General features: G+C 37.0%; 1 protein-coding gene across 1 annotated transcript in view; it reads right to left on the bottom strand.

Moving 5' to 3' along the window:
• LOC111045879 (motor neuron and pancreas homeobox protein 1-like) overlaps positions 1 to 3,530 on the bottom strand; it is a 63,534-nt gene extending 60,004 nt beyond the window's left edge. The window contains exon 1 of the mRNA XM_022331358.2: positions 3,174 to 3,530. Within this exon, the coding sequence (XP_022187050.1) occupies positions 3,174 to 3,486 (313 nt within the window). The 5' untranslated portion in view covers positions 3,487 to 3,530. The remainder of the gene's footprint in view (positions 1 to 3,173) is intronic.
• Between the last annotated feature and the right edge of the window lie 9,494 nt (positions 3,531 to 13,024).

Here is a 13,024-nt window from a genome sequence, read left to right as displayed (position 1 = left end):
TTATTGTAACAAGTGTGGAAATCAGTATCAATGTATTAGTTCAGATCTATTGCAATAACATTTTTCAATTAATGGTGTTTCGAGTGTGATTTTTGTGTTTTAATCCAGTTCTTCAACCGTCAACTCTTCAAATTCTTAGTTTTTTTTAGTGAAAATGGACTAAATTTCAAGAAAGTAACATTATAACATTATTTCAGACTTTCAAAATGTAAACTAAATTTGGGAGAGGAATAGTACAAGGAGTATCCTTAGTTATTCTCTCCCATTCAGTGTTTTCTTGTCAGAATAATAATAAACAAATAAGATTATAGAATCATCGATGGAAAAGGTTTTTGAAAAGATGATGACGAATTACGATACCATAGTGTTTTTCTTTTTAGGTCTAACCCAATAACATTCTAAGGCGTAGTCTTTGAAAGAATTTTCGATAGAAAAGGTTTTTGAAGAGACGAATTGCGTTACCGTGATGATATTGTTTCAAATTACGTTCAAACTTTATGGAGAAAACCAAAGAGTGAAATGTTTAGATTTGGGTTACAGTAGGCGCACTAAATATACAAATGTGGTTTAACAAGTTAACCATCAAGGTACAGTTTAGATTCAAATCGACTCTCGAAGTTCGTGAATGTATGTAGGGTTGTAGTTAGTTGTAATTTAATACTAATGTAATCACTTACGGTAGTTGATATTCAACTCCCACTCTCATATTTTATTTATTTATTCATTTATTTATTTACAATGCAAATAACACTAATGTAATAACATTGAAAGATGAAATAATAAGGTAGTACTTGTGCTATTTTTCTACCAAATTTATAGATGACAAAGTCCAAGATATATTCTATCGTAAAAGGTTTGTTGCACTTTGACAGTAGAAAAATCAATTCATGCATGTTTTGTCACACATGCAGTGTGTATATTTCATATTGATTTGCTCGTGCAATCAATAACTGTTGAAGAGAAAACTTGACTCTACTGAATACGGACTCGAAAACCTTAGGAAAAGTGGGCTCTCAAGTATGGAAACTCTCAGGAAAATTTTCGCGGAGATCCGAGCAGGGCTTGACAATACTTCCCTAAGCGGACGAAAAAGTATTTGGATTGGTGTTTCATTGTATTTGTATTCTTTTATTGGTGTTTAGTGGTATTCTATTCTTCAAAATCTCAATAGAATGAAGGTGATCAGCATAATTTGATCAGAGCTTCCATACAATAAATTTCGTCTACCATTAACAGCTTGCCTCCAAGCAGTGTTCAGTGTGTTGACAATCTAAAAACTAGATAAAAATGAATTTACAATTCCAAGCGAACTGGTTACCTATATAAATGATGTAAGTACACACATGGTTTTCCTATTCGAATTTCCATCTCTATGTAAGTGATACGGTATGAGAAAGTTTTAATCTCTTTATTATTTATATAAAAAAATTTCATTCAAGTGATATCAGAAAATAGAAAGAAAAATAAAAATCTTAGTACCCTTTTTGAAATATTTATTCACTTCGGCATCAATGTCCGAAACATGTTGTGATTAAATATTTCAAGAAGGCTACTAAGATTTTTCTTTTTCTTTCTATTTCTATAAAAGTAGCCCCATACAGAAAAGAGACAATGAGTCTACAATCAGATAAATTTGTATATCAGAAAATTATTCAGGAAATTCCATTTTACTCTGGTAGGAGCTACGCAGCACCTAAACCTTCACATTACTCAAAGCTAAAGAAACAATTTTTGAGTGTTAGTTTGGGTAGAGCAGATGGGGGACAGTATAGGCCTATCAACAATGAGTCCACTATCAGATAAATTTGCGTACTTTGAGTTAATACTATGGTGTATAATACTGTGTTAGAACTTTGTTGTAGTGTATCTTTTGGGAAGAGCAGATAGTGGGCAGTGCAAAGTATTCATTCATACGGATAAATTTGGCGTACTTTGAGCTATTTTTGTATAATACTGTGTTAGAACTTTGTTGTAGTGTATCTTTTAGGAAGAGCAAGTAGGTGGGCAGTGCAAAGTTTTCATACGGATAAATTTGGCGTACTTTGAGTTATTTCTGTGTTTTATAATACCTTTTTTATACTTTGTTGTACTGCGGTGTAATTTTTGAGTATAGTTTGGGTAGAGCTAATGTGGGATAGTGCAGATCAACAAGAGTATAAATACAGACAAATTATAACAGTGTATTATTATGATACAGTCATTACAGTGGTATAGAAATATACAGTAATACAGTGTATAGAAATAGAAATAAAAATCGAAGTACTCTTAAAATTGTTTTCCCCCACATGTTCCGGCTATGATGCAATTATGAAGCATCGACTTGATAATGGCACCATAGCCGAATCATGTTGTGAGTAAACACATTTAAAAAAGGTACTCAGATTTCTAATTTTATTATATTCAAGAGTAGCCCTATAACGAAGAAAGACAATACTGTGTATGTTTGGACAGATAAATTTGTCGTACTTTGAGATACTACTGTGGTAATACTTTGTTATAAGAGACTTGAGAGCGATGGGAGTGAGAGGTTGGAGGCGAAAGGCAGCAGACAGAGACGCTTGGAGGCAGATTGTGGAGGAGGCCAAAGCCCACATCGGGCTGTAGCGCAAGGATAAGTAAGTAATACTTTGTGATAATGTGGTGTGATTTTTTAGTATTTGTTTGGGTAGAATAAACAATGAGTAGCCTATACATACAGATAAATTTGGCATACTTTGAGCTACTGTGGTGTGAACTGTTAGATGTAGGTGTAGGTTTGATAATTTCAGTTCTAAGTAGATAAACAATAAGTGTACTTACAGATAATGGTGTATTGAATGAAAAAGACTTAGAAATTGTCAAAAACCACTGATTTATTGATAATTAGAAAGACCGGTTTCGGTTAATATACCATTGTCAATCTCTGATAAACTCCGAGATTATCAGAGAGAGTTTATCAGAGATTGACAATGGTGTAATAATCGAAACCGGTCTTTCTAATTATCAATAAATCAGTGGTTTTTGACAATTTCTCAGTCTTTTTCATTCAATAGTCTATGAATAATTACCACAATATCAACTTCTCAACTACACAAAAAGATAATGGTGTACTTTCAATTTTATTCTCAAGCAGATCAACAATGAGTATAAATAAATGTTGTGTGATGTAGAGGAGTATGATCAGCCCGACTTACCGGCAAGATCGTGAAGTCTAGGAGAAGCATAAAACATGCCGGCTCTAGCCAGCCAGTCGAGATGCATCTGGTGAACATGTTGAGGATGCTGGAGGTGCATCTGATGCTTTGGAGGCGGCTGAAAGGCGGAGGCCGGAGGCAGCAGCGAGCATCCCGCGGGAACTAGGAATTGCGCGGCGGGTCTGGAAGCCGGCGTGGGACTAGTGCTCTCAGGCGCCAGAAGTGCCTCTATGCAGAACGACGTCCTTTGAGTCCGATGCTGGCTGGGAGCTCCAGCTCCAGCTGAAGAGCAGCGATCTTCGTCCGAGGACATGGTCCTCACGTGGTGTCACACTGAGCACTGAGGTGGCGTTTCTCAATTCGGGGGGCGGGCTCAGGCCAGCCTTGGGGGCGGGGCTTCCCATTCCACCCTTCCCCAACAACACACCCTGCTAACTATTTCAAAAGCTGTTTACGGCCAGAAATTACCTCCGCCGTTTATCCGTTTGCGGAGCAATCTTCGACCTGCGTACCACCCCGCCTCAGCGGCGTTTTACGATTCTCAGACGTCCGTTTCGACAAGTGTGTGAAAGCTCCCCACTTACCACAGCTACTTGCACCACCACCGTTCATTCAATCTTTTACAGAAATATCTAATCTGTAATTTCTTCCACGAAAATAGATTGGCTCTTCCTCTTCCTATAAACAGGGAGGTCTTAGATTTGAAGCACGTATATATAACTTAGGATACCTATATACAAAGGATTCCCTTATAGAAAGTGAGAAACTCATATAGGAAGGAGACTCCTAAATAGAAAGAAGGATACCTATATAGAAAGGGGCATATCTATATAGAAAGGGGGATATCTATATATAGAAAGAAGGATATTTATATAGGAAGGAGGATACATAGAATGAGGATAATACCTATATCGGAAGAAGAATACCTACATAGAGAGGAGGATACCTATATAACAAGGAGGATATCTATAAGAAGGAAGATAGCTATACCCTACTAGAAGGAAGAAGATATAGGAAGGAGATACCTATGTAGGAAGGATTACATAGGAGTATATATAGGCTAAGAAAGTATTTAGAAAGGAGATAACTTATATTTTGTTACAGAATCACTTCACCAGAGTCAAGATCAATGGAAAGTAACAAGAGACTGAAATTGCTGAAAGAAGCGATGCACATATAGAAATAGCAGTATTAAGATAAATGGGACATATAGAAATAGGTGAATTATATAAGTACGACCCACTTATATGAATAGGAAAACACACATGAATATGTGTGTTCATAGCAAAGAGAAAATATAGCATCAGAAGATACTCCATGGTGTAGGTCGTTTGTGTTCCAAATTTCACTATTATTTAAATTATGCAAATTTAATTCACATATAATTGTTGATTACTGTCAACTATTGTTGATCATTACTTTCTTGAACGGGTGAGATTGTATTAACTGCCTAGTATGAGACTACCAGCACCACATAGCTTCACGAAAAAGAACTACGAGGTCTATCGGCTTGAACAAACAATGGAATTTGGAACATAAATGCCCTATACCAAATAATGTTGTTTCTTATGCCAACCGTATTAAAACTAGGTATCAGTAGAATCCTCTTCAATCCTTCACCTCAGTCGTTATGACAACAGATAACTTGGAATAATCGTCATAGTCATAGCTCTGTCATGATCACTGTGAAACGAAAGAATTCCAAAATCTTCAACATGAATTTAATTCGGATATGATCCAAATGAGAACTTCAATAAGAACTGTAAAATTATAAACAGAAGAAGCATTTTGCTCTACCTGCTTTTCTAGATATTTTCAGTCTGAGCGAGTATATGAATAAACATGAGAACTAACTCAAAAAACTATGAGCAGTAACATTGTGATCTTCCAGATATTTTCAATTTGAGGGAGTGTATCAGTTTTAGACCTATTATAAAAAAAATGAAGCCTGTAACATAAGGTATAAAAATTCTTTATACTTCCATGTCAATTCAATCATTACTTTTATTCAGACTTCATTACTGTATTCTGTTTGATGCTTAGGCTCAGTTGCACAAAAGACAGTTAAATTTTAAACAATTTTAACCGTGATTAATTTCACGAGAACCAATCAGAGAAGGCCTTTTTGATAAGACGGCTTTCCTGATTGATTACCGTGGAATTAATCAGGATTAAAACTTAACCGGCTTTTGTGCAACCTGCACTTAGTTTTAAAGAAACTGATGGATACTCATATCCATCATCCATGTTTTGGAGAATAAAAATTAGACGACACATCAAAAATCACTGTCATTTGATTTTCAAAGTCAAATCTACTGTCTATGTGAATAGATCGGAATCTTCTCTTCAGATTCAATAATAAATTGATGCTAAATAATTTAGCTCTTCTTTATCCACTAAGAAATACTCCTAAGAATAACTCATAATTCTTAACTTTTTTCAAGTTTATACACTGATGTTGCGGGTTTGTAACTACATACGGTAATTAAGTCAGAGGTGGATTGCTACTTGCTTCACAGTGGTCTGGATCATGTGTTCTCTTGGTGCAGGAGAATCTAGATTAGTGTCAACAAATGCGCAACTGTGTCTTTCACAAGGCAAAGTGATCCATATTATGTTCCCATCTATAAAATCAGAGAGTTGGAAATTTCGGAAATCTTGGAGTGATTTTTTATTCCCAACTAGAGTTTGATTTTCATGTAAGAAATGTATGTCTTACATTCAAAGGTTACTCAAAAATTGATGTAATGTGACGATAAATAAATGAAATGAAATGAAATGTACTAGGGCTTGTCAGCAGATTCGCTTCGTTCGAAGAATCAGCTCTCACTTATTTATGACTAGCCCGTGCTCCGCAAGGATCTATTTTAAAACTTGATGTAATGAAATCTTGAAGAATTGATAACAGACCTATAACCATCCTCGTTTAATCAAGAATCTATATGCAGAATTTCAAGTTAATCGGTCCAGTAGTTCAGACGTGATGATGTGTCAAACATAATTTTCCTATCCCGTATGTGTATAAGCCTGTTCTTTCCTTTATAATAGTATAGATAGATTACTCTATTCTTATTCTATTGTACAACACTCTTGTGAAAAGTTAATTGAACTATTGCTCAGGGGTATGGCATCCATATCTTGCACTGCATATAAGCTTGAGGTTGAACGAATTAAAAATAGATTTTTGAGAAAACGTAAATATTTTTGAAACTTGAAAATGATGTGAGCACCGAAACTGGTTGCTTTTTAATAACCGATCTTTCTAAGTATCAATAAATTTGTGGTTTTTGACAATTTCTTAGTCTTTTTCATTCAATATGAATAATTACCACAATATCAACTCCTCAACTACACAAAAAGGGAAAAAACCTAGTACATATATTTTTAACATGAAAATCAAACTCTAGTTGGGAATCAATAAATCTGTGGTTTTTGACAATTTCTTAGTCTTTTTCATTCAATATGAATAATTACCACAATATCAACTTCTCAAAAAGGGAAAAAACCTAGTACATATATTATTTTTAACATGAAAATCAAAACTCTAGTTGGGAATCAATAAATCTGTGGTTTTTGACAATTTCTTAGTCTTTTTCATTCAATATGTACTAGGACTTGTCAGCCGGTTCTCTTCATTCGAAGAACCAGCTCTCACTTATTTATCACTAGCCCGTGCTCCGTTTAAAACTTGATGTAATGAAATCTTGAAGAATTGATAACAGACCTATAACCATCCTCGTTTAATCAAGAATCTATATGCAGAATTTCAAGTTAATCGGTCCAGTAGTTCAGACGTGATGATGTGTCAAACATAATTTTCCTATCCCGTATGTGTATAAGCCTGTTCTTTCCTTTATAATAGTATAGATAGATTACTCTATTCTTATTCTATTGTACAACACTAAGAGAGAAGAAGAGAAGAAGAGAAGAGAGAAGAAGAGAAGAAGAGAAGAAGAGAAGAAGAGAAGAAGAGAAGAAGAGAAGAAGAGAAGAAGAAGAAAGAAACTCGACAAAGTTAAGGTGGCATATGATTGTGATTGGGGGGGGGGATTGGAAGGAGCCAGTATCGCGTTTGTTCAGCTCGTTAAGCGAAATTTATACGCCGAATGTAGACAGAAGATGCCTTAATAATGGATGTTTGTCAAAAAGGACGTGACGTGAGGACTGCAAGCGCAAGGCTTTGTCTGTGTGTCAAGGAGGGAGGGTAGCCGGTTATTGGGGGGGGGGGTTGAGCATTCGTCGATAACATTGAGTTTGGGGGGTTGGGGTGGTGGAAGAAAATCAAATTTGGGTGCGCTTCGTTAAGCTCTTCTCGATGGCGTATCGCGATGGCAATGGCGGAGCTCAGCCCGACTCAACTGAAATTGCGCCCATCACCAGCACCAAAACCCCCCTCAACACCCTCAGCCCAGCCAGACTAATTTCCAGTCTCTGACCCCTTGCTTCCCACCCCTCTTCCTACTACTACACTTGATTCAGCCAACATACTCACACTCTCACACATTCACACACACACGTCACCAACAATCTAATGGCGCCACCAACAATATTCAGGTGAAGTTCTTTTTTTTGTAGACAAACCAGGGATATTTTCAAGTAGCACAATAATAGCGGTTCAAGTCTCTACGAAGCTAATGTATCCTCGATATTCTTAGGTCCACGTTATTATGGCAGTGGAGAAAGATACGAGAACAACGTTGCCGATCCTCTATCTTGTTCTGTCTTGCAGGATCGAACACTCTTTTCCTATCTTTAAATTTTTCGATTGTTTGCCATTGCGCTATAAATATGTTTTCAAAGTCTTATCATCCTTTTACATGTTATCAGGCAATCGAAGTCGGCAAATGTTCGAGAATGATAATGTATACAGAACTAGAAGAGTAGTTGAAAATTTAGCTAGACATCCCAGAGTGTATAACACTTTTTTTCAGAAATCCTTTGTCTTTTTGGGGCCAAAAGTTTCCAACTATCTACCTGATTATATAAGAAATATTGAGAACAAAATACTTTTGAAAAAACAAATATCAAAATGGCTTACTGGATGTCTGCCTGAAACTATTGAGAGTTATTTTTCTGTAAGTATCTGATTCCCATTCTATTATAATACTTATTTTTCTTTTTTTGCACATACCAACTTGAAAGAGAAAGATGTGTGAGTGTGTGTGTGTGTGTGTGTGTGTGTGAATGTAGCATTAAAAACTTTTTTTCACTGACCTCCTACTTGCATACAAATTGTAAATAATTTAGCAAGTAGTATTTTTATTTTGACAGGAACTAACTGTATAGAAGTTTATATCTTTATTTCACTGAGTTGTGTTTTTTTTTTTTGTCAAAATAAAAAAACGATTTGATTTGATTTGTTTATCTGTTTACAGGTTTATTGATGTAATAATAACTGTTCATTCTCGCTTGAAATAATCAATATTTTATCAAGCAAGAAATTATATTTTACAATTATTTCATAATGAATTTCCATAATTAAGATTAAATATTTTGTTAATTAATCATATTTCTACATTGTTAAAAAACAATCTGGTAACAGAGAAAAGCGAGAAAGAGATAGGACTATCCGCTTTGTTGAATGATAGTCAAGGATAGCTATACAATTGCTACTTAAACACTGCCATTATAACGTGGACCTCACTATAGCATTAGTTCTTAGGTCTACTTGCCAAAGCAAAGCGAATTGTTCGTCGAACAATCAGAATTACTTGAGTAGGTAAAGTACTTTCTGTCATGGACAAACTATGATTAGCCTACGTTCAAGTAGCAATATAATAGCTATGTGAGGCTCTATGAATCATTCAAGTTTATGGATATTCTTCTTACTATTAGCTCTTACTTGCCAAAGTAAAATTAAGAACTCCCTGAGAAGTTGCGAGAAGGTGATATTATGGTAGTTTTCCATCTATATAATAAGAGAAAGTAGGGTTGTGTTTGTTCGCATCAAAACATGTCAACTTGTGGATTGCTTACCGGAAAAACGGGAATGATTTAGATTTCCAAATTTTCTACATAGATTCTAAAAATATCAATCTCGTGCACCTCGAAGCCCAAACTTCAATTTTCCTTCTAGATTTTTCAGAATTAATGTTTAAATCTTATTCATGGAACATAAATACATACCATTCATGTTAATATAGAACTATAATATGGAGAGACTACCACTTCGAAACAGATGGTTGGAATAGGCAACTAAATTAATAACCAATTTTGTCAGGTTGGCATCAAGTTGAGAAAAGTTTCTAAACACGATTTGAGCTCTGTCACGTCATTAGGTTAGCACCAAGTTGAAGAACTTATCTATTCTATGATAAAGGAAAGAACTGGCTCATACATGTACGGGATAGGAAAATTATGTTTGACAGATCTACTAACTTCAAATGATGTCTAAACTACTGGACTAATTAACTTGAAATTTTTAAATATGTTCTTAAATAACCGAGGATGGTTTTAGGCCTATTTCAAACTCTTCAAGATTCCACTCGGTCAAGTTTTCATTTTTCTCAAGTTTTAAAATAGACCTAGTGGAGCATGGGTTACCTGCTTGTACTGAATAAAAAGACTAGCCAATAACTTTAGAACATGCATGACATGCATGTTTATCATGCACATACACATGTTCATCATCAGTGAAAGGCCTCTAATATAAAATAAACAATAAATAATCTACTTGAAAATTTATTTTGATAGTTTAGTACATTACTTATGAACACGATTTCAGACTTTGAATATTATTCTCTATAGAGTTCTAGTAATAATTCTAATTCAATTCAAATCTTTATTGCCAAAATTTAACAACCTAACAAATCAAAGGTAAATAACCCAAATACTTATCACAAGCAGCGAAGAAAAATAAACAACAAAAATCGGACATTCAAAACCTAACCTCAAAAGATGTTGCTGTGATGAACTAATGTATGACGACTGTGTGTGTGTATGACTCATCTGTCCCTGGAAGTAGCCTGGCTTATGGGTGTACGGGTGGGTGAAGGCTCCAGAATATGGGAGGTTCATGGTTCGACCGAGTCACCTGATTTCTCCGTCTCTGGGAGTAGCTGGGCACAGTGAAGGCTGTCCGGGGTTAGCCAGTGAGAGACCAGACTATGGAAATCAGGGTACCCTCGTCTCTGGAAGTAGCAGGCATGCGAAATTCCTATGCGCCAGACTGTAGGACCCCAGACTTTGGGACTCGGGTAGTGCCTCCCGGTACGCGACTAGGTGCCACCCCAACTACTTGACACCCCGACTACTTGACACCCCGACTACTTGACACCCCGACTACTTGTCCCCTTTAAACCCCGGTTTTTAGGGGACAAGTAGACGTGAGCCATACCCGTCTAGTTGTCTACTTTCTGAGGAGGTGACAACTAGTCGGGGGGACACCCTGTCATGAGGGTGCGAGTTGTCAAGTTGTCGTTTACGGTCATGACTAGTTGGCACCTTTGGTCCAGTAGGCGTCAACTAATTGGGGGACAACTTGACGGCAATGCCATATTTTTACGAGGGTACAAGTAGTCACCTATGGCCAAAATTACCAGGTGTCAAGCAGTCGGGGTGACAACTAGACGGCTACCCGCGCCTCCGTCTCTGGAAGTAGCATCATACTTCGACAGAATTCGACAATTCCCCAGTCCATTGACTGCGGTGAAGACCTGAAAAACTGAAACTGAACTTGTACTAAACTGAAACAGCATGTCGAAAACCTCCTCTCACTGGTACTTCTTTCCGAAACGCTCGCGTCCCCTTTTGGGCACCTGTGGGGTGGACGTGCAAGCGCCCACCTTGGAGACGTATACAAAATTGGGAGCTACGAGTATTTTGCCTGGCCTGTAGACGAGTTAGAGGATACATCCGGGCCCCGACCAGGCCCACGTACGGTCGGAACTGCACAATGCCCTGACCGAGGTGCACAGTCAGTTGGGGTGGTTCCACTGCAATACATGCTAAACTTCCCTGTGATACTCGCCTACCGACTTGGCAGTGCCGATGGGTAGAAGCTCGCGTGTCATACCTCACGGGATATGCGAACAGCAGGTGCCCACTTGGAGGTGTGACGTTAACATGTTGCGTTGCGGCCAGAACTATGTGTATCATGCATGTTCTACCGTTAGTGGCCAGTCTAAGCTGAGAGACTACGAACCATTCAAGCCAGGGAGTCCGATCTCACTAGGCATCAAACATGCATCATTGAAGAAATCAATCTGAAAACAAACCAATTCAAGCTAATGGATACTCGATATTTATTTTATCATTTGTTCACACTTGCCAAAGAAAAGATTCGAACCTCCCGAGTAGTTGCGTGAAGGTGATATTATGGTAGCTATCAATCTATATATTATATAAAAGCGAAATGGCACTCACTCACTGACTGGCTGACTGACTGACTCACTCACTCACTCACTCGCAGAACTAAAAATCTACTGGACCAAAAACGTTCAAATTTGGTAGGTATGTTCAGTTGGCCCTTTAGAGGCGCACTAAGAAAACTTTTGGCAATATTTTAACTCTAAGGGTGGTTTTTAAGAGTTTAAAGTTCGTCTTTTAGCATGTATATTCTTCTTATTCTCTTAATTATAATTGAAAAAAGGCCATACCATATGTTAATATAAAACTATAATCTAGAGAGAGTACGTCTTCAAAACAGTTGTTAACTGGTAACTAAATTAATAATTTTGTCAGGTTGGCATTAAGTTGAGTTGACTTTGTTAGGTTGGCACCAAGTTGAAGATTGAAATGCATTTATCGCGGAAAAATTGATTGGGCACTGCTACTTCAATCAGAGCTATTCCTGGGAATATCATATTACTAGCCGTCAGGCTCGCTTCGCTCGCCATATCCGTTTAGCCAGACGTATAGTCTGGACCCCCGACTGGATCGTCCTAACATATGATAAAAATGCTCAAATGAAAAATGCAGGCGAGCGAAGCGAGCCTGCTGATCTCATTCCTGGACCATCCAGTCGGGGGTCCAGGGGGCGGAGCCCCCTGGCTAGACGGATATGGCGAGCGAAGCGAGCCTGACGGCTAGTCCATAATATAATAAAGAATTGGCTTGTACATGTACAGGAAAGAAAATACAAGAATGAAGCATCATCACGTCTGAATTTATATACAGATTAAAATGAAATTTTGCATAGAGATTCTTAATATACTGAGGATGGTTATAGGCCTATTTTTAATTCTTCAAGATTTCATTACGTCAAGTTTCCAGTTTGTCAAGTTTCAAAATAGACCCTTGCGGAGCACGGGTTACCTGCTAGTCTATACTATATTAAAGTAAAGAACTGGCTTATAGGCTACACGTACGGGAAAGGAAAATTATGTTTGATGCAGCATCACGTCTGAAACACTGAACTGATAAACTTGAAATTCTGCATATAGATTCTTAATTTACTGAGGATGGTTACAAGCCTATTTTCAATTCTACAAGTTTTCAGTTTGTCAAGTTATTTATTAGACCCTTGCGGAGCTTGGATGCAGATGGACGGAGCACAGATGATTAAGAAAAGTGTTGGCTATGTTACTTTTTAAAGAAGGTCCACGTTATAATGTTGAATTAATATTTGATTATTATATTTGATACTAGCAGGTAACCTGTGCTCCGCAGGGGTCTACTTTAAAACTTGACGTAATGGAATCTAGAAGAATTGAAAATAGGCCTATAAGAATACTCGGTTAAATAAGAATTTATATGCAACATTTCAAGTGAATCAGTCCAATAGTTCAGACGTGATGATGCGTCAAACATAATTTTCCTATCCTTTACACATGTATACGCTAGTATATAAGTGTATATAGTACGTGTATAAGCTAGTTCTTTAATTTATTATAGTGTAGAAGATGATAGAT

The sequence above is a fragment of the Nilaparvata lugens genome, chromosome X (assembly GCF_014356525.2).
Source record: "Nilaparvata lugens isolate BPH chromosome X, ASM1435652v1, whole genome shotgun sequence".
NCBI classification, from domain to species: Eukaryota; Metazoa; Arthropoda; class Insecta; order Hemiptera; family Delphacidae; genus Nilaparvata; species Nilaparvata lugens.
The sequence above is the reverse complement of the archived record's forward strand: the minus strand, read 5'-3'. Positions and strand labels throughout refer to the sequence as shown.